The sequence below is a fragment of the Canis lupus genome, chromosome 7 (assembly GCF_011100685.1).
Source record: "Canis lupus familiaris isolate Mischka breed German Shepherd chromosome 7, alternate assembly UU_Cfam_GSD_1.0, whole genome shotgun sequence".
Classification (NCBI taxonomy): Eukaryota; Metazoa; Chordata; class Mammalia; order Carnivora; family Canidae; genus Canis; species Canis lupus.
In genome coordinates, this window is record NC_049228.1 from 27,337,562 (window position 1) to 27,359,472 (window position 21,911).

Genomic DNA, 21,911 nt, shown 5'->3' on the forward strand with positions numbered 1-21,911 from the left:
CTTTACCAATCTTTAAAAGTATGATTACTTTCTCCCTATTTTACTGGTGAGGAAGCAGGGTTTATAAAGGCAGTAAATAGCAGAACCTACATTTAAAACTAGGCAAATCAATAAATGAATAAATAAAACTAGGCATACCGATACTGTAATTTTTCCTGATATTAAAGAAATTAATAATTTACTATAAACAGCATTTTAATATTTAAAAGAACAGATCAAGCTTAGCACAGAGAAATTATTTTAAAATAAATCCAACATATTTATGTTGCTGGTGGCCTTAATGGCAGTTCTGTGCCTCTATCCAGATGGATCATTTATTGTAGTTTGCAACTCCAGAGGAAGATATAGTTTATTCCTAAGGTTCAATATTCACTTCCTAGCAACCAATACAGAGTAATAAAGCATATGCTTAAAATGTATTCATTTAAGCCCCAGAAGACACCTATGAGCACCAGTTTTTTGTAAAGAGAAACCAAAAAAGAACGAAGGGCTGTTCATCATCAATAAGATGACTTACCAAAAGGAAGACACTTCTACAGGTCCCTCTTTTAGGTGTACAGATTCTCCCAAAGCTACAAATTCCTAAGAGAATTCTAGAAAATGTTAACGAAAGAGGCAAAAGCTTCTGAGACCCATTAACCTCTCTTGCTCAGGCACCCTTACACTTCAAGAATGAACAAACAAAAAAATTAGGGAAGAACAATGTCTGGATCCTATATCCAGACTGGCTCCTTTGCTCAGTTCATGTATGAAAGCAAGTATACTGAAACAAAGTACTCACCCTCGCTTCCCAGTCTTTGATGGTGGGCCACCACTTCTCCTTTCGTTTCTAGGACCTGAGAAATTCCTTCCGGATTTTGGTGGACCACTGTTGCCACGCCGATTCTGGCGATCTACACCAGGTCTCTGGCTAGAAAAACTTCTCTTTGCTATTTCCCTTTTTGGAGGTAAAGCATTCTCTCCAGTCTTTGTAACTGCTTGTGCATTCAAATCAGCATTTTTTTTTTCATCTCTTTCACGCCTCTCATTGAAATCACTGCTTTCTGAAGCTGTTTCCCATTCTTCGTTTGCCTGATCTGAAGAGTTCTGGTTAGATAAGTCTGGTGTCTTGTTCCCAGAAATATCCCCAGCAGGATTAACTGGTTCCTGAACCACATTATTAACTGTGCCATTTGCGGGCACTGCCACCTCGTTGGTTTTGGAAGCAGCCTCCCTCTCCCTGAGACGTCTAAATCGAGGCGGCTTGTCTTGCCTCGGTGGTCGGGTAGGACGTTGTCGTCGGGGCCTTTCTCTAGCTGGGTCAAATTTTCGCTCAAATTTTGGAGGTCGTTTATCTGCTGGTATAGGAATAAACTGCTCGTGTCTTCTTGGTGGCTCTCCATCGTCTAGTTTTGGAGCTTCTGCCTGCCTTGGGTTCCACTGATTGTCCCGATAAGCAGGTCTTCGTAAGGTGGAAGGGCGAGATGGCCTGCCTCCAGGATCCCTTCCCCCACGTCTGAATGTCCCCCCTCTGCCTCGCCGTGTAGGCTCTCCTTTAGGAAGGAAGCCTGGTTTAGACTTATCATCATCCCTCACATAAGCTTTTTCGAGAGGTCTATTATCTATTCTGATATGATTTTCGGGCTTGAAAGATGACTGAGGCTTTACAGGCTTTTTGTTTTCAGACCGTTCCTCTCTTTTGGGAAGTTTGCCTTTGCTTAAACTATCTTTGTCACTTGCACTTTCATGAACTTCACTGTCCGTGTCAGTCTCTGAACCCCGCTGTCGTCTTCTTTTGGGAACAACTTCAAAATCAGAGCTCTCACTTCGTGTTTCACTTTCTTCTCGCTGTCTAAGAGGTCCTGAGGGCACATGCTCTGTCCGTGGCTTAGTGTCTCTATATTGGGGATAATCTCGAGTATGCCCTCTCCCACCTCGGCCACGTCCTCCATAAGAACCCCTATAGCTTCGGCCTCTTGAATAGTATTCACCCCGGCCTCGACCCCTGTATCCTTGATCTGGAAACCAATCTCTATCTCTAGATTCTTTCCAATAGGTCCTGGGGGGTAAAGTAGATTCTTTTTTAACTGCTGGTCTTGAATCTGGTCGAGGCCTCTCTAAAAGATCTTTGCTACCGAGTTTCTCAGGTTGTTTTTCTTCTTTGACTGTTGGTGCTGTGATGGTTTGCTGGTTTACAGTTTTAGCCACAGGCTCTACTTCAACACTACTTACAGGTTCCGAGGGCTTCTCAGCATCTTGAGGTGGCTTTAGAACCAAGGCTGAAGTTTCTGTTGAAGGAAATTTCTCTAATTCTGGTTGAGGTGGTAGTGGAACAGACTGTGGCTGAACCGGTGCTGCAGGTGGTGGGACTGGAGGAATAGGATCTTTCTTTTCTGTTTTTTCAGGTTTGACAACTTTTTCGGTGACCTTTTCTCCCTTTTCTCCTTCTTTCTCTTTCCGCTGCTCTCGTTCCTCTTTCATATCTCTAAGTATAGGTTTTTTAATGGGACCTGATCTTCTCACAGGCCTATCATTACCTTCTTCTCTTCTGTTGGAGCTTGGCCTTGGGCCCCAACGAGTTTCCGATTTAGATTTATATAGTTTTTCAGGTTTTGGTCCTTCAGATGATCGTATAAAGCCATCCTTCTTTGGTTTTTCCTCTGTTCTTTCTGCTGGTTCCTTTGAATCCATGCATCTGCTGGTTACTTTAGGAATGCTTGCAGATGGATCACTTCTTTGCTCCTCTGATTTTTGAGTATGGTTGGAACCATGGGAAACACTTCTTTTCCGGGCAGGCTGACTTTCTACAGCTGAGATCCGCTCTTCCTGAGGAGTGGATACGGTTTTTTGATCAGGTACATCAAAACAGGCAGACTGACTGACCGTGTCAGTATGGCGAGGTCTAACGTCTTCCACAGATCTGCTTAAAAACTTCTGTACTTCCATCTCACTCGATTCTCTGACAAAGTCCGCTTTTGGATGAACCTCTAACTGACTCTGTTCTACAGGATAAGCAGTAGTAATCTGCTCCTGATCCAGTGGGGCTTCAGGCCTAAAATAATGAAGAATTCAGAGGTGTAACTACCAAAACAAACTCCTTCTCACAAGTGTACAGCAAAATAATCCATCTAATTATAAAACAAAAATGGATCCTAATCATAAAAACCATTTAGAGGATTCTAATCTTTATGCCTCCTTAAAAACTTTAGGGCAGCATTACATAACAGCCAAGGGGTGGAAACAACCCTAAATATCCAATGACAGGTGAATGGATTAAGAAAATGTGGGCAGCCCGGGTGGCTCAGTGGTTTAGTGTTGCCTTCGGCCCAGAGCGTGATCCCGTTGAGCCGGGATAGAGTACCGCATCAGGCTCACTGCATGGAGCCTGCTTCTCCCTCTGCCTGTGTCTCTGCCCCTCTCTCTCTCTCATGAATAAATAAATGAGATCTTAAGAAAAGAAAAAAGAAAAGAAAAGAAAAAAGAAAAGAAAAGAAAAGAAAAGAAAAGAAAAGAAAAGAAAAGAAAAGAAAAGAAAAGATGGTATATACATACAATAGTCTTTAGCCATCAAAAAAGGGAAAATACTGTTATATACCATCAGATGGATGAGAATATTATGCTAAGTGAAATGAATAATCACAGGACAAGTACTGTGGGATTCTACTTATATGAGATATATAATTTAATCGAACTCATCCAAACATAAAGCAGAATGATGAATGCCAGGGACTAGGAGGAATGGGAAAATTATTTACTACTCAGTGGGGATAAAATGTCAGTCATACAAAGTGAAAAAATTCTAGAAATGTGCTGTAAAACACCATGCTTATAGAACAACACTGAACCGAACACAAAAAATTTCACTGATGGTAGAAGCCACAATTAAAAACAAATGAACTTCATTCCTTAAGAAAAAAGGATGTTTAGGCCATGTTGATGGGAATTTTTAGTCCATCAAGACTACTAATTTCTACCTATAATCCAAGAGTACACTAGAGTAGGTCTATCTTCCCCCAATGAATCAGCATTACAAAATACACTCCTTGAAAGGGCAGAAGTTCTAAGTTTATGGTTATAAATTATTACAGGTCACCATTTGCTACTTCGAATTATCTCTGTAAATTAGTATTTGTCCTTATATTGGCATTAGAAGACTTCCACAAGGTATGGACAATCAAATCTCTACCACTTCTCCTTAGTAGAAAACATGTATCAACACCTAAAGCTAGACTACATGTCAAATATCTAATCAACAGTAGAAACTGGCCAATTTTACATCCAATGTTGAATTTCAGTATTTAATTCAGTGTACAAAAATACGTGATAAAATGCTCTAATCAATACAGAAATGACAGAAAAAGCATGTCCAAAAATGAGAAGACATACACTCAAATGGAAGGAAATCAGATTTGTGGCTCAATTCTAAATCAAAATGATCTTCAGGGAATGCTACACAGTTTTCATTTTACCACAATATTAATTTGGTCTATTAACAATTTTTGTAATTACCTTGCATCTTCAGGTTCTTCTGTTGCTTTGGGAGTAGTGGCCTGCTGAGGTTCAGTATGAGGATAGGGATCTGATCCCCACATTACACGAGGTTCAGAGAGGGAGATTGCATGATCTCTTGCAGATCGTGCAATATGCTCAAATGACTCAGAACTGTTTGGCGATCCTTCCATCTGCTCTCTTCTCATTAATGGCTTAGGAGGAATCATTCCTATACAGAACATCAGAAAAAGATGGAAAAAACAATCATACACATAGAATCTGGGTTATTATTATTTAGAACTTTATACTTAAACTATAAAGCAATGATAAATGAAAACTGTACAAGTTTTTCCATAAATGAGATTTTTATTGCTGCTATTAAATAGATTTAAGAATTGAAGAAGCAAACTAAGCAAACCACAACAGTAGCCTATCTTTACTTTAAAGGAAAAAAAATACAATGCCTATAAAAGTCAGGTAACATGTATGAAGCCTCTATGTGTCTCAATAAAAACATAATGAGGATTACACCAACAGTGATAGATTTCCAGAGGAAATATATCCTACAGAATATTCTATTAATAGTCTAAGTAGTTGATCAATGCTATTAATTACGCGTTTTAAATTCTAAAATTGCAGTATAAATTTTAAAATTAAGACATTATTCTTGATATTTTTATCACTCCTAAATTTTCCTCATTTTGGTAATGAATTATCTGGATTTACTCTGATAGACTCCATACATGATTGCTAATTCATTTGTTTTTCAGCTAACCTATGTGAAAACTCAAGTATACAGCAGAGAAAATTGAAAAGCTAGAATACAGAATAGAAGGACAAAATTCAAATGCTTAAACAGAAGAATGAAAATAACTTAGCAAATAACAGAATGTTTTCAGACTCAAACATTTTTAATATTTACATACAGAAAATAACTAGTGTTTTGGTCTTATCATACTGTTCATACAGTGTCTGGCATTTATGTACTCTGGCAAAAGTTACAGAATTTTTAAATTAAAAATCTAGACACCCTGGCAGCACCTGAGTGTGTCAGTCAGTTAAGCATCTGATTCTTGATTTCAGCTCAGGTCATGATCTCAGGCTCATGAGACTGAGCCCCACATCGGGCTCCCTTGCTCAGTGGCGAGTCTACTTGAGATTCTCTCTCCCTCACGGTCTACCCCTCCCCTTGCTTGTGCACACATGCTCTCTCTAAAATAAATCTTTTAAATAAAATCTAGGCCCCTGGGGGCACCTGGGTGACACAGTTAAACATCTGGTCTCTGCTCAGGTCTTGATTTCAGGGTAGTAAGATTGAGCCCAGTGTCACACACTCTGTGCTCAGTGGAAAATTTGCTTGAGATTCTCTCTCCCTTTCCCCCTCCTGCTCAAGCACTCTCTCTCTAAAATAAATAAATAACATCTTAAAAAAAATCTAGGGGCACCTAGGTTGACTCAGTTAAGCATCCAACTTCAGCTGAGGTCATGATCTCAGGGTCCTGAGATCAAGCCCTACATCAGGCTCCCTGCTGGGGGGCGGGGGGGGGAGGAGTTGTGTCTGCTTGTCTCTCTCCCTTTCCCTCTGCACCCCCTCTCCACTAGTGCTCATGTGCTCTTTCTCTCTCAAATAAATAAATAAAATCTTTAAAAGAAAATATCTAGCCACCCTACTTAAGTGCTTACTAAATTATACCTCTTAACGGAATAAAAATGGGAGGAAGATGAAAACCTCTGATCTTGCATAACTGCCAGTGAGCCATGAAACATCAATTTTAACTTACCAGGATGAATGGGTGGAATATCCATAGCAGGTCTACCTGATATCATTCGAGGATCCATGTAGGACTGCATCATGAGCCACCTTGGATCAAAACCCATAGAAGCCAAATGCTGAGGGTGAGGCTGCATGGGTTGGTAGAGAGGTCTGTGTGGTGGAGGAGGGACAGCACCACTGGATGGCTGTGAAGGGACTGTCTGGGGAAGTACACCTTGCTGCTGCTGCTGCTGCCACTGCTGCTGTTTCATCTGTTCCTAGAAAAGTAGGATCCCACATCTTGAGATTTTAGTTCCATGTGATAACATAATCAATCATATTAGAAAATAATAGGGTTTTTTTAATCCTCCAGGGAAAAGAATTCAAAAGACATTTAACAGTGAGAGGTGGTAACACAAAAGAACAAAAGATAAGTTATGACATTTTGCCTTAAATTAACTACTCATAAATTATACTGTAGAAATCATTTCACAGAAAGGAAGATGCTACCTATAATGAGGCAGAGGGGGGAAAATGACACAGAAGTTTATGGTAAAACCTATGATCAATAAACTTTTATTTAAAGGGGAAAGAATTTCAGGGAAAATTTGTGTGCTTTTAGGTTTCATGTCAAAATACCTCTCAGACTACTCTGAACAATAAACCTTTTCAATCACATATACATGATAAAATGTTTTTACTATTACCTGCTGTCGCTGGAATCGAGGTGGTAAAGACTTCTGAAACTGTTTAAAATAACCTGATAATACAGCAGGTCGAGGCTGAGACCCTGATTCTGGCTCTGTTTCATGTGCCACTTGTGTGGTCTCTTTTTCACTACGATTGCTGTCTTGTCTAGTGAAAACTGGGTCATCCTCTGTCCAAAACAAAAGGTGAATAATAATGTTATTCATCTATGACACATCACATACATGACGTGTGCACCGGCATAAAGTTATTGGATTGATATAAGCATCCATAACATCCCCCAAAAATGTTCTGTATGCTAATACTGGTAACTATCAATGAAGTTAACATTAAATTTTTTTTTTAATTTTTTTATTATTTATTTATGATAGGCACACAGTGAGAGAGAGAGGCAGAGACACAGGCAGAGGGAGAAGCAGGCTCCATGCACCGGGAGCCCGACGTGGGATTCGATCCTGGGTCTCCAGGATCGCGCCCTGGGCCAAAGGCAGGCGCTAAACCGCTGCGCCACCCAGGGATCCCAAGTTAACATTAAATTAACAAAACCTTAGAGTTCCTCAAAGCTAGATTCTTAAGATAGAGATCACATGTCCAAATGCTTTACCAAGCAAAAAATTTTTGATATTTTAGGATAATAAAACACTTCAAATACTATCTATTTCCCAATGTTGCAATAAATATTAATCCTGTCAGTATTTACCTGTGGTTCACTAGGACTTATGTAAAAACACAAATAGCCTAAACGTAAAATATAACACAACAGTCTGCTTTTTGATCAAGAGACTATTAAGAAAACCAACGAATAAAAGTCTAACAACATTGATCACCAGCTATCTTCAAACATATAAATTATTCTACGTAAAGAATATGAAGAATGATGCCAAAAAGAACTATATACACGGATTTACTAACTAAATAACAATTGTTCATCCTAAAGAAAACCACAGCCATATTTGTTCTAGAGAATGTCACTTGTCCCAATTACAATGCCAACCTTATTATAAATTATTTTCTCAGGGAACTAGGGATGAATTTTAAAAGGAAATTTATTTTGTCAATGTAAAAACCACATTTTCTCACTGGCATTACATTCATTATTAAGAATGCTGTAAAGGGCAGCCCTGGCGGCCCAGCAGTTTAGCGCCGCCTTTGGCCCGGGGTGTGATCCTGGAGACCAGGGATTGAGTTCTGCGCCGGGTTCCCTGCATGGAGCCTGCTTCTCCCTCTGCCTGTGTCTCTTTATCTCTCTGTGTCATGAATAAATAATTTTAAAAATCTTTAAAAAAAAAAGAATGCTATAAATAGGAAAGTAAAATATTGGAAAGAAAAAAGCCAGTATGTGTAACACTTAAAAATCAAAAGGGTAGGGGATCCCTGGGTGGCTCAGTGGTTTAGTGCTTGCCTTCGGCCCAGGACGTGATCCCGGAGTCATGGGATTGAGTCCCATATCGGGCTCCCTGCATGGAGACTGCTTCTCCCTCTGCCCTGTGTCTCTGCCTCTCTCTCTCTCTCATGAATGAATAAATGGAATCTTAAAAAAAAAAAAAATCAAAAGGGTACATCATGCTGATAAACCTAACTAAAGTTAAACTGCCATCAAAAAACATACAAGATGTGAATGAAAATAAAAGCACCATGAAATAATGATTAAAAAGAAAAGCTAGGGGATCCCTGGGTGGCTCAGCAGTATAGCGCCTGACTTTGGCCCAGGGCGCGATCCTGGAGTCCTGGGATCGAGTCCCACGTCGGGCTCCCGGCATGGAGCCTGCTTCTCCCTCTGCCTGTGTCTTTGCCTCTCTCTCTCTCTATGTCTATCATAAACAAATAAAATCTTCAAAAAAAAAAAGGTAAATAATTTGTCCACTGACAAACTAATAATAGTCTAAATAATAGACTAAATAATAGTCTCCACTGACAAACTAATCAGTTGGGGTGAATACTGTGTATTCATTGGCAGAACAAGGACCTAATAAATATGAATTTCCTTATTTCTAATCTATAGTCCCTTCTCATTATCTATTAATGAGATTCCCTAATGTTGTTCTTAGCATCCATGGATATTAAAGTATGCCAAAGTTTTTCATTTTTTTTTTTAAAGATTTTATTTATTTATGAGAGAGAGAGAGGCAGAGACACAGGCAGAGGGAGAAGCAGGCTCCACGCAGGAGCCCGACGTGGTACTCGATTCTGGGTCTCCAGGATCATGCCCTGGGCTGAAGGTGGTGCTAAACCGCTGAGCCATCCAGGCTGCCCCATTTTTTCACTTTTTAAAAATTATTTATTTATTTATTTATTTATTTATTTATTTATTTATTTATTTATTTATTTATTTATTTAAGAGAGTGTGTGCATGAGAAGGGTAAGGGGCAGAGGGAGAGACAGATCCTTAAGCAGATTTCTTTCTTTCTTTCTTTCTTTCTTTCTTTCTTTTTTTTTTTTAAGATTTTATTTATTTATTCATGAGAGACACAGAGAGAAAGGCAGAGAAAGAAGCCGGCTCCCTGCAAGGAGCCCGATGTGGGACTCAATCCCGGACCCTGGGATTAGGTACTGAGCCAAAGGCAGATGCCCAACCACTGAGCCACCCATGTGTCCCTTTTTTTTGTTTTTTAAAGATTTTATCTCAAGCAGATTTCTCATGCAGCGCTGAGCCAGACTCAGGGTTTGCTTAATCCCAGGACCCTGAGATCATGACCTGAGTCCCAAGGCAGACACTTAACTGATTGAGCATCACCCAAGTGCCCCATTTTTCATCCCTATAGTGAAAAACTTTACTTTTTTAGTATTATCAGCAATCTGTGTTTATAATATAAGCCCATTATCAATATCAAATTATCTCTATATGCATTAATATGAAAATTTATTAAATCTGGCTGGGCCTTATCTCACTAAAAAAAGTTAAAGTATCACTCCTTTCATGGTTACGTTAAGAGCCAAATTTGATGACAACCCTACGTATAAATAAAAAATTAAAGGAAAATTTTAAATAGCTATATATTTCAAGCAGCAGGGTCTTGTAGAAAGACCATAGGTTTTGAGATAAAAACAAAGTTTCAGTATTTCTATATCAGAAAATAGTGAAATTGACCTATTTCTATTTTAAGTCACTGTTAAGCTGTTCATTAAGAATGAGCTTTACCACACTTCAGAGCAAGGTTTAACACTATATTTTAATTCTGCTAATTAGTTTATAAGCCAATGAGGAGAAAAATAAAACCGTTGATTACAGCCAAAAAAAATTTTTTTAAAGAATAATTACAGTCTGGTAAGCATATCAACTACACTTTGAAAGCTTTTATATTTAAACAGGCAGAAAAACAAATCTGAAATCATGAACTGGATGTAGTCATTTATTTATAACAATCCCAAAATTTCCATTAAGCTCTATTCAACTAAAGTTTTGGAAGTATTAATATAGGTATACAAATGAAAACTTAAATGTCTTAGAATCAGAAAAGAGTAGAAGAATGAGTATATGTGACTATGAAACCAACACAATTTTGCAGACAAAACAGAACTGAAGTTCATCTAACAACTTTAAGAAACACAAGAGAGACTTTGTTTCCTTGCAGAATAACTCCACAATTATCCTTCCCCAAACCCTGTAACTTGTTTCTTTCAACACCCTTTATTGTTAATATAAAATAAGAAAAAATGGCTCTAGTGCATGTTTTATAGTGCAAATGTTGTCTTCACACCCTTTTATATAAGACACAGGATCTGGAGATGACAGCGGAGAAGAAAACACCAAGCATCTCTTTCCCAACCCAGACAACAAAACTGCACTGACACAATCTGTCTGATCTAATTACTCAACTCCAGAGTCTATTAAAGGCGTGCAACTTTCAAGGGAAGGCTTGGAGGATAAAACTGCAGTTAATATCAATTAGAGTTCTTAGCACAGTACCAGCTACACAGCCCCCCCCTCATGTATTTTTTAAAAGATTTACCAGAAAGAGAGAGCGCCTGAGTGAGTGGGTGTACGTGTATTAGGAGTGGCAGGGGATCCCTGGGTGGAGCAGCGGTTTAGCGCCTGCCTTTGGCCCAGGGCGCAAACCTGGAGACCCCAGATCGAATCCCACATCGGGCTCCTGGTGCATGGAGCCTGCTTCTCCCTCTGCCTGTGTCTCTGCCTCTGTGTGTGTGTGTGTGTGTGTGACTATCATAAGTAAATAAAAAATTTTTTAAAAAAAGGGAGTGGCAACAGGAGAGAATCCTCAAGTAGACCCCTGCCCCCGCACGAGCTGAAGCCTGATGCTGGGCTGGATCCCACAACCCATGAAATCATGACCTGAGCTGAAACTAAGAGTCAGATGCCTAACCAACTGAACTACCCAGGTGTCCACCTGGTTAACATTTAAACCCACGTTGGAGCAAGGAGAACAGAGAACTCGCAAACCTGAAGATAGGACGATGGAAATTATTAAGTCTGAGGAACAGAACAACAACAATAACAAAAACAGAGCTTTAGGTATCTATAAAACAAGATCAACAGAACAAATGTACACACTGAGGGAGTCCAGAAGGAGAGAGACAAAGGACAGAGGGACTATTTGAAGAAATTAATGACCAAAATCATCTCAAATTTGATAACGTGAATATAACTTCTAAGAAGCTCTAAGAACTGAGACACATTATAATCAAACTTTAAAAAGACAAAGAGAGAATCTTGAAACTAGAAGGTTAGCACCAAGGAGGTAACATACAAGGAATTCTCAAGTAAAACAATCAGATTTCTCATCAGAAAGATTACAGGTTACAAATCATCACAAAATATTAAAAGAAAAAAAGTTATCAACCAAGAAATCCTTTCTCTGGCAAAACTGCTCTTCAAAAATGAGGGAGAAACTGAAAGATTTGAAATATTTACAGATAAAAGCTATGAAAGAGTTCATTACCACAAGGCCTGCCCTCCAACAAATGCTCAAGGGAGTCCTGCAGGGTAAAAAAGGAAAGGATCGCACACAGTAAACCAAAACTGCATGACAAAATAATGATCTTAATAAAGGCAAATACATATAGACGTTATGTCCACATGATTTAAGAAATGAATACTTTTCTTAAAGTAATCATTAGTCTAAAAGCTAGTAACACAATGCTTTGGTTTGTAAGTCTACACGGTTTTCCACATGATTTAAGAAACTAATGCATTTAAAATAATTATTTGTTTCTGGGGATACGAAGTAAAAAGATGTAATTCTGTGACAACAACCAAAAGGAATACAAATGGAACTGTTAAAGGAAAAAGAACAAGTTTTTGTATATTATCGAAGTTAAGATGATATAAATTCAGTGTTACAACTTTTGGATGCTTATGTAATCCCGTTGTAAAAACAAAGAAAAGTAGATACAGAATTGAAGCAAAAGGAAATGAGAAAAGAATGTAACATGATTCAACGTTAAAAAAAAAATCAACTAAACACAGAAGGCAGTAATGCAGGAAACAAGGGGAACAAATGAATATAAGGCATATAAGAACCAAATACCAAAATGTCAGAAATAAATCCCTTCTAATCAACACTTAAATAAATTGAACTAGATTCCAATCAAAAAACAAAGACAGTCCCAAATTGATAAAAACATGTGATCCAACTATGTTATCTCCAAGAATCACATTTAAGATCCCAAAGACACACACTGAAATTGAAAAGATGAACAGATACTTCATTAACAATAGAAACCGAGAGAGCAACACACCAAATCAGCTACGCTAATATCAGACAAGCAAGGCTTTGTATTGAAAGTTTTACAAGAGACAAAGGAGGACATTATATACTAATAAAAGGTTCAGCGCAGCAAGATATAGCCATTATAAATATTTACACATTTATTTTTAATTTTTAAAAAAAAAGTTTATATTTTTACTCGAGAGAGAGAGAGAGAGAGAGAGAAAGAGAGAACGCCCAGAGACAAAGGCAGAGGGAGGAGTATTCAGGACTTGATCTCAGGACCCTGGGATCATGACACGAACTGAAGGCAGACAACCACTGAGGCGCCCAGGTGCCCCTATTTACACATATTTAAGGTATGTGTCAAGAACAGACCATCAAAATATATGAAGCAAAATACTGACAGAGATGAAGGGAAAGACTGTTCTACTTTTACAGTTTGACACTTCAATACCTTATTCTCAATAATGGATAGAACAACTAGACAGAAGGTAAGTGAGGAAACAAAGGACTAAATACAATAAACAACACATTCTTCTTAAGTGCACATAAGATATTTTCCAAGACAGACTGTATGTTAGGCCACAATATCAATGCTCAATTGATTTAAAAAGATAAATCTCATATGAAATATTTTCTCTGACCATGATGGGATGAAGTTAGAAATCAAAAAAGATAAGTGAGCCTGGGTGGCTCAGGGCATGATCCTGGAGACCCGGGATCGAGTCCCACCTTGGGCTCCCTGCATGGAGCCTACCCTCTGCCTGTTTCTCTGCCTCTCTTTGTGTCTCTCATGAATAAATAAATAAAATCTTAAAAAAAAATGGGGGGAAGGGGAGAGTGAAACAGGAAAATTCACGAATCTATGGAAATTAAACGAAACTCTTAACTAAGAGATCAAAGAATAAATGACAAGGGAAATTAGAAAATACTCGAGATGAATGAAAACAAAAATACAACATCCCCAAATTTATAGGATGCAGCAAAAGAAATACAACGAGGGGGTGGGATTTATAGCTATAAATGTTTACATTAAAAAGAAAGATCTCCAATCCAAACCCAGTGTTACAACATAAGAAAAGAGATTAGGAACAAAGTAAACCCAAGGTTACTGGCAGAAAGGCAAAAAAGATCAATACAGAGATACAAAAATAGAGAAAATTAATGCAGCTAAAAGTGGGTTCTTTGAAAAGATCAACAAAATTGACATAACTTTAACTAGGTAGGTCATCTAAGGCAAAAAAAGAAAAGACTGAAACTACTAAAATCAGAAATAGAAATTGGGACATTACCACTAATTCTACAGAAATAAAAATGATTATGAGAATATTATGGATAACTGTATACCAACAAATAAATAGGAAAGCCAAGATGAAATGAACAAATTCCTAAAAACAAACTTTGTAGTTTAAATCCCAATGTGGGAGTCCTCCATCTTTGTTACTTTATTTCAAGATGGTTTTAGCTATTCTGGATCCCTTGAGATTTATGGTATAAATCTATATAGTATATTACTCTATATAAGATTGTATCATCTGCTCACATCACCTGCATCTCTAGTATACCAATAATGATCTAAAAAAGGAAATTACAAAAACAATTCCATTTACAACAGGACCAAAAAGAATAAAATGCTTAAGAATTTTTAAAAAGTTTTTATTTAAGTAATCTCTACACCCAATATGAGGCTTGAATTCATGGCCCTGAAATCAAGAGCTACACACTCCCCAAAGTGAGCAAGCCAGGTACCCCTAAAATACTTAAGAATTAACCAAAGAGGAAAAGCCTTATACCTACAAAATATTGCTGGAAGAAATTAAGGAAGACATAAATGGAAGAAACACATCCCATGTTTACAGAACAGAAAACTTAATATTGCTAACATTATGAATACTACCTCAAAGCAACTTATACTTATGCAACCCCTATCAAAATCTCAATTGCTTTCTTTACAGAAATAGAAACATCCATCTTAAAATTCATATGGACTCTCAGGGGGACCCAGAATAGCCAAAACCTTCATGGAAAGAAAGTAACAAAGATGGAGGACTCAAATATCTGGATATAAAAACATATGGCAAGGGGATCCTTGGGTGGCTCTGCAGTTTAGCTTCTGCCTTCAGCCCCGGGCGTGATCATGGAGTCCCAGGATCGAGTCCCACATCAGGCTACCAGCATGGAGCCTGCTTCTCCCTCTGCCTGTGTCTCTGCCCCCCTCTCTCTCTCATGAATAAATCAAATCTTTCAAAAGATAAAAAATAAAAACATATGGCAAAGCTACAGTAATAAAAACAGTATGACACCAACATAAAGTCAGGCAGATAGATCACTGGTATAGAATCAAGACCCCAAAATAAACCATCGTATAGGGACGCCTGGGTGGTTCAGCGGTTGGGCGCCTGCCTTTGGCTCAGGTGGTGATCCCCGGATCTGGGATCAAGTCCTACACGGGGCTCCCTGCGGGGAGCCTGCTTCTCCCTCTGCCCGTGTCTCTGCCTCTCCTCTCAATCTGTGTCTCTCATGAATAAATAAATATTTTTTTAAAATAAATAAATAAATAAAAATAAAAAGATAAACCATCGCATACATGGTAGAATGATTTTAGTTTTAGGAGAGGCTGCTAAAGACCATTCAATGGGGGAAAACAATAGTATTTCCAACAATTCTGAATGTCCACATGCAAAAGAATGAAGCTGGACCCTTACCTAACACAATGTATAGCACAACTCTAAATAGGTAAAAGATTGAATGAATGAATGAATGAATGAATAAATAAATAAATAAATGATATAAATGTAAGACATAAAACTATCAAACTCTTAGAAGAAAACAGAAAAAAGCTTCAAGATATTAGATTTGGCCATGACTTCGTGGATTTGACACCAAAGGCAGAGGCAACAAAAACTAGAATGATTTCATGAAAACTTAAAAGTTTTGTGTATGAATAGGATATCCACGGTTAAAAGGCAACCTACGTAAAGAGAGACAAAATTGACAGATTATGTATCTGGTAAGGGATTAACATCTAGGATATATAGCCAACTCCTAAAACTTAACAGTCTGATTAAAAAAATGAACAAAGGATTCAGACTTTTCTCCAAAGATACATAAATGGCCAAAAACCACAATAATTCTCAACACCACTAATCATCAGCAAAATGTACATCAAAGCTACAGTGAGATATCACTTTACACTTAATAGGAAGGCTACTATCAAAAAACCCATAGAGGGATCCCTGGGTGGCGCAGCGGTTTGGCGCCTGCCTTCGGCCCAGGGCGCGATCCTGGAGACCCGGGATCGAATCCCACGTCAGGCTCCCGGTGCATGGAGCCTGCTTCTCCCTCTGCCTGTGTCTCTGCCTCTCTCTCTCTCTCTCTCTCTGTGACTATCATATAAAAAAAAAAAAAAAAAAAAAACCATAGAAAATAACAAAACGTTGGTGAGGATGTGGGGAGATTAGACCCTTGTGTACTGTAGGTGGAAATGTAAAATGGTAAAGCTGCTGTGAAAAACAGTATGGTGGTTCCTCAAAAAATTAAAAACAGAATTGCCATGTAATCCGAAAATCCCGTCTCTGAGTATGTAATCAAAGAAATGAAAGCAAGGTCTCAACAAGATATCTGTATACTCACATTCACAAAAGCATTACTCAAAATAGGTAAAATATGGAATCAACCCAAGTGCCTATCAACAAAGATAAGCAAACTGGTTTTATATATAGATTATTAGCCTAAAAAAGGATGAAAATTCTGCAATATGAAAAGAACTTTGAAGACATTATACTAAATGAAATAAGCCAGTCACAAAAAAGATAAACATTGTACGAGGCACTGAGAACGGTCAAAATCAGAGAAAGAAATTAGAATAGTGGTGGCCAGGGGCTGAGGAGAGGGGAGAATAGGGAACTACTGTTTAGTAAGACAGAGATTCAGTTTTATGGGATGGAAAGAGTTCTAGAGATGGACAATGGTAATGATTGCACATTATAAATGTATTTGATACTGTACACCTACTAAAAATGATTAAGATGCTAAATTTCATATTACGTGTATTTTATCAAAATAAAAATTATCGGAAAAAAGTATATTAAAATATCCAATGAAATTCAACTTTTTTTTTTTTTTTTAACCTCAATTTGGGCACCTGGGTAGCTCTGTTGGTCAAGTGTCTGACTCTTGACTTTAGCTCAGGTCATGATCTCAGGGTCCTGGGATCCACCCCACCGTTGGACTGGGCACTCCGTGGAGAATCTGCTTGAGATTCTCTATCTCCCTTTCCATCTGCCCCCACCCCTTCACACGTGTGCAGGCTCAATCTCGGTCTTTTTAAATAAATAATAAAATCAATCTTAAACACAAAAAAACAACCCTCAATTACTCACATCTGGATTATATACATATATTAAAATACACAAACAGATACACCAGAGAAGTATTATGAAGCCTTTATAAGGTAAAGTAAGAACAAACAGGACTCTCATACCTTTATTACAGTTGGTTTCACTTTCTGGTTTTTCTACCATAGGCTCTAATGTAGGTTCTTTGTGTTCGATTTTTTCCTCCACTTTTTCCCTTTCTTTCTTCTCCAACTCACATTCCTTTTCCTGTTCCTTGATCTTTTGCAGTTCTTTTTCCTTTTCCTGCTGTTGTTCTAGTTCTTTCTCTTTTTCTTGCTTTCTTTCCTTTTCCAGTTCTCTTTGTTTTTCCTGCTCTCTCTCCAGTTCTTTCTCCTTTTCTTGTTGCCTCTCCCTTTCTTTTTCCCTCTCCTTCTCTCGTTCCCGTTCCTGTTCTCTTTCAAGTTCTTTCTCACGCTCTCGTTCTTTTTCTCGTTCCCTTTCTCTAATCTCCTCTGGAGATGGCTGTTTGTCCACTATGCCAAGTTTTTCATCCAATCGTTTCAGCTTCTCTGCACATGCTGCCTTCCTTTGTTCTTCCATTCTTCTCTCTTCCTCTTCACGCCGCTTTCGAGCGCGTTCCACTGCTGCAGAAAGTTCTGACTGCTGTCGTCTTCTTTGCTTCCATATTTCATCTTCATCCGGTACTTGCTGCTTGGGGGGGAAAGGGCCTGGTCTTCCAGGTACTGTCTGTCGGTCTGGAGGAGGATGCTGAAACATTATGATAAATTATCAGATGACTATGACAGATCTATTTCCATCCAACAATGGATACCACAGACATGAAGAAGGAAGGAAAAATTCTGCAAAATGCCACTAGTGTTTCTGATAAAGCATACCTAATAAAATGCAAACAAGTAGCAACATAAGGAAAATAATAAATTTAGAGAATTCATAAAACTTAGACGAGAAAAATTAATCTAGGCCATATACCTATTTTTGTGGTAGACATTATTGCTCATATAGCATTTGTTGAATAAAATTAGAAGCTGTCATAACACGAATTTCAAAATCTAAATTTGACATGAAAGAAATCTAGAACATGAATGTTTTTCAGAGCAGCAACGTTAGAGATGGAATGCCTAAGGGAGAAAAATCCATAAAGATCAACAACAGTGTCGTGTGAGCCCTGAGAAGACAAAGGTGCATTTACAGGGCAAAAACAGCCAGCCAGAGGTGTTAAGTGAAGAAGGTGGAAACACTACTACTGCTGACACTTTAAAGGAGGAAAAATTCATAATCTTTTCACTAAAAGATCTAGAAATGCATACTATAACCCATAGTAGAATGTGGGATATTGCTTGAGAGACTGAGTTTTAATGATCTACTTTCTAATTGATATGTTTTAAAACAACTACAATCACTGCCAGCAACTACACAAAATAAGCAGAATAAAAAAGAGCACTTGAAGGGCTGAAATGTTAAGGAACTAAAAAAAAATTTTTTTTTTGTTTTAAAGATACTGATTTTAATGGCTAGTATGATGAAGAAACCTGAAAAGTCACATAACCAGTCAGAATCCTTACAAATAAGAAAATAGTAGTATGATGAAAACACTGGACTAAACATAAAAAATATATATATATGATCCGGTCTATCATTTACTAACAGTGTGGTCTTATCTGCCAGTACCCCTAACCCCAAACAACTGTTAGTCTACTTCTGGCAACAGAGAGTAGTTTTATCTTTCCTAGAATTTCAATACATATGAATACTTCAAATTATATTTTTTGTATCTGGCTTCTCATGCTGAGGATAACAGTTTTGAGGTGTCTATCAGAAATCTGTTTTATTCCATTGCTGGACAGTATTCCATCATAGGCACACTGCATCATTTGTGGATGGACATGTAGACTGCTTCTAGTTTTTTTTAACCACGAATAAATAGTTATGGACATTCGTGCCTAAGACTTTGTGCAAATGCATGTTTCATTTTTAACTCTGAATAAACAGTCATGGACTTTTGTGCCTAAGTCTTTATGTAAATGCGTATGTTTTCATTTCTCTTGGATAAATATTTAGAAGTGGAACTGCTTAGTCATGTGGTAGGTATATCTTTCCACTTTATTAAAACACTGCCAAACTGTTTTCCAAAGTGATTACAAGGTTTTACAGCCGCACCAGTTAATATATAAGGGTGCTAGCTACTTTATACCCTTACCAATATTTGGTATCCCTAGCCCTTTAAATTTTGGAAGTGCAACAAAATCTCACTGTGGTCTCAATTTGCTTTCCCTGGTAATTAAAGATGGTGAACATCATTTCATGAGCTTACTGGCCACCTGTCTATCTCGTTTTGTGAAGTGAATGTTCAAATCATTTTGTTGGGCAATGTATCCTATTGTTAGTGATAAGAGTCTTTTGTTTGTTCTTTTTTTAAAAAATATATTCCAGGACATGTTCTTGGTCGGATGTATTAAATTTTTGTGGACGTATTTTTTCATCGCCTCAAATTTTTTTTTTAAAGATTTTATTGATTTATTCATGAGAGACACAGAGAGAGAGAGAGAGAGACAGAGGCAGAGACACAGGCAAAGGGAGAAGCAGGCTCCATGCAGGGAGCCTGACGTGGGACTTGATCCCAGGTCTCCAGGATCACGCCCTGGGCTGAAGGCGGCGCTAAACCGCTAAGCCACCAGGGCTGCCCTCTAGTCCAACTGACATATTTTTTTTTCCTAAGTCATGCTTTTTGTGTCTTATCCAAGAACATCTCTGTTGACCTGAATTTAAAGATTTCCTTCTACAATTTTCTTCTAGATGCTTAGTTTTAGCTTGTTTACATATAAAAATACTATAAAGAGCACTCAGTGGTTACAAGGAAAATGACTGGCAGAGGTGATGGTTGTGATAGGTATGCCTACCACAGCAGGATGATTTGGGAACGCCTATTAAGTGGTAACACCCGAGCAATAAATTTGATCAGAAGAGTCCTCTTTCGGATGGAGGTGATGGAAAAGGAGGAACAAGAGTGGAAAATAAGACCTTTAAGGATCTACTAGGATAGTTCAAATGAAAAGTAACAGATAGTAGACAAGTACTCAGTGTAGGAATATATTCGGAAAATAGGGGTAAGGTAATTTGCTGATAGATTAGGCTGTATGTACAATAAAAATTAAGGAAGAAAGTTCTAGATTTTAACCTGAGCAAATGGGTGAATGATAATGCCATTACCTAAGATGGTAAGATAAGGGAAGAAGCAGGGCTGCATGGGTGTTGTGTATCGGGGGAAAATGTTATGGTCTGGACAATATCTATCAGAAATCCAAGTGAAAGGATGATAGGTGGCTCAGTTGGTTAAGCAACCAAATCCTGATTTCAGCTCAGGTCATGATCTTGGGATCATGAGACCCACATAGAGCTCAGAGGGGAGTCTACTTGAGATTCTCCCTCTACCCCTCCCTGAGCTCATGCTATCAAAAAAAAAAATAAATCTTAAAAAAAAAAAAAAAAGAAGAAGAAATCCAAGTGGAGATGCTTAATTGATCACTAAATACATGACTCTTGAAGTTAGGGTAGAGCTTTAAGGGCTACAGATAATATATATTTAACTACCAAAAGCACATATATAAAATCCTCTAGGAAAGGATACAGTCAGAAAAAGGAAAAAGAACATAGCCCTTAACTCTCCAACATCCAGGGGTACCTGAGTGGCTTAGTCAGTTAAGTTCCCAACTCTTGATCTGAGTTCAGGTCTTGATCTCAGGGTGGTGAGACTGAGTCCCACACTGGGCTCCATGCTCAGTGGGGAGTCGAGTTGGGATTAGCTCTCTCCCTCTGCCCCTCCCCCTTCCTATATGTGTGAACTCCCTTCCTCTCTCCTTCTAATAAGTAAATAAATAAATCTTTAATAAACAAAACAGACCCCCCCTCAACCAAAAGTATTAAAGGCCGGAAGAAATACAAATTGAAAAAAGAGAACACAATAGTGTGATGTAGCAAAAGTAAAAAAAAAAAAAAAAAAAAATAGTCTTTTAAGAAGGATGGAAAGATTAGCTATTGTCAACTGCTACTGCGATTGGGTAAAATGAAGTCAAGAGAATTGAATTTGGCAAGATGGGAATCATTACTGACCTTCATGATAATAGTTTCAAAGGTATAGTGGTAGATGAAAAGTGTTACTTATAAAGGGTTAATGAGAGAGAAAGTGAAGATAGTACGGGTAAATAGCTCACTAATATTTTGCCATGAAGGAGAATAGATAAATAGGGTAGAAACTACAGGGGGGTGGACGGTAGTGAGAGTTAAAGGAGGGTCGTTTTTTTTTCCTTTAAGTATCTTAAGATGGGAGATAATATTACCGATAAGTGATAGAAGAGGGGGCCAGAGGAATAGTAAGAGTTGCCCTTTAGTAGGAAGACAGGAAGAAGGGGATCCCTGGGTGGCTCAGAGGTTTAGTGCCTGACTTTGGCAGGGGACATGATCCTGGAGTCCCGGGATCAAGTCCCGCGTCGGGCTCCCTGCATGGACCCTGCTTCTCACCCTCTGCCTGTGTCTCTGCCTCTCTCTCTCTCTCTATCATGAATAAAAAAAAAAAAAAAAAATAGAAAAAAAAGGAAGACAGGAAGAAGTCAGAATAATAAGGGCACTGAAATGAGATACAGTTGCTTCTCTTTTTCTTAGTGAAGTCAGGACCATGTCTATCAGCTAAGAAGACAAAGAGAAAGTACGCAAAAAGCTAACAAGGTAAAATTCATAATTGTATCATAAAAGTTATAAATAAGAAGCATACAGAAATCTCTCCCTTAAAACAAATAAAATCAAATGATACAGACAGACCCCAAATAAGATTTTAAGATTTACCGGCTGCGCAAGCAGTTTTGGAGGTGGTGGCAGGTGTGAAGATGGTCCGCGTTCCTATCATAAAAATAAGGACTATTACAAAATAACAACATAAAAGATCTACTGGAAACATTTCTG

At 38.1% G+C, this 21,911-nt stretch overlaps 1 protein-coding gene across 13 annotated transcripts in view; it reads right to left on the minus strand.

Annotated features, from left to right (window-relative positions):
* PRRC2C (proline rich coiled-coil 2C) overlaps window positions 1-21,911 on the minus strand; it is a 101,959-nt gene that overhangs the window by 35,413 nt on the left and 44,635 nt on the right. For all 13 annotated transcript variants that reach the window (XM_038542546.1, XM_038542551.1, XM_038542550.1 and 10 more), the window contains exons 11-16: window positions 21,795-21,848; window positions 17,084-17,705; window positions 6,931-7,100; window positions 6,252-6,501; window positions 4,489-4,699; window positions 782-3,031 (exon numbers count right to left, since the gene is read on the minus strand). In XM_038542546.1, coding sequence (XP_038398474.1) covers window positions 782-3,031; window positions 4,489-4,699; window positions 6,252-6,501; window positions 6,931-7,100; window positions 17,084-17,705; window positions 21,795-21,848 — 3,557 coding nt within the window. The remainder of the gene's footprint in view (window positions 1-781; window positions 3,032-4,488; window positions 4,700-6,251; window positions 6,502-6,930; window positions 7,101-17,083; window positions 17,706-21,794; window positions 21,849-21,911) is intronic.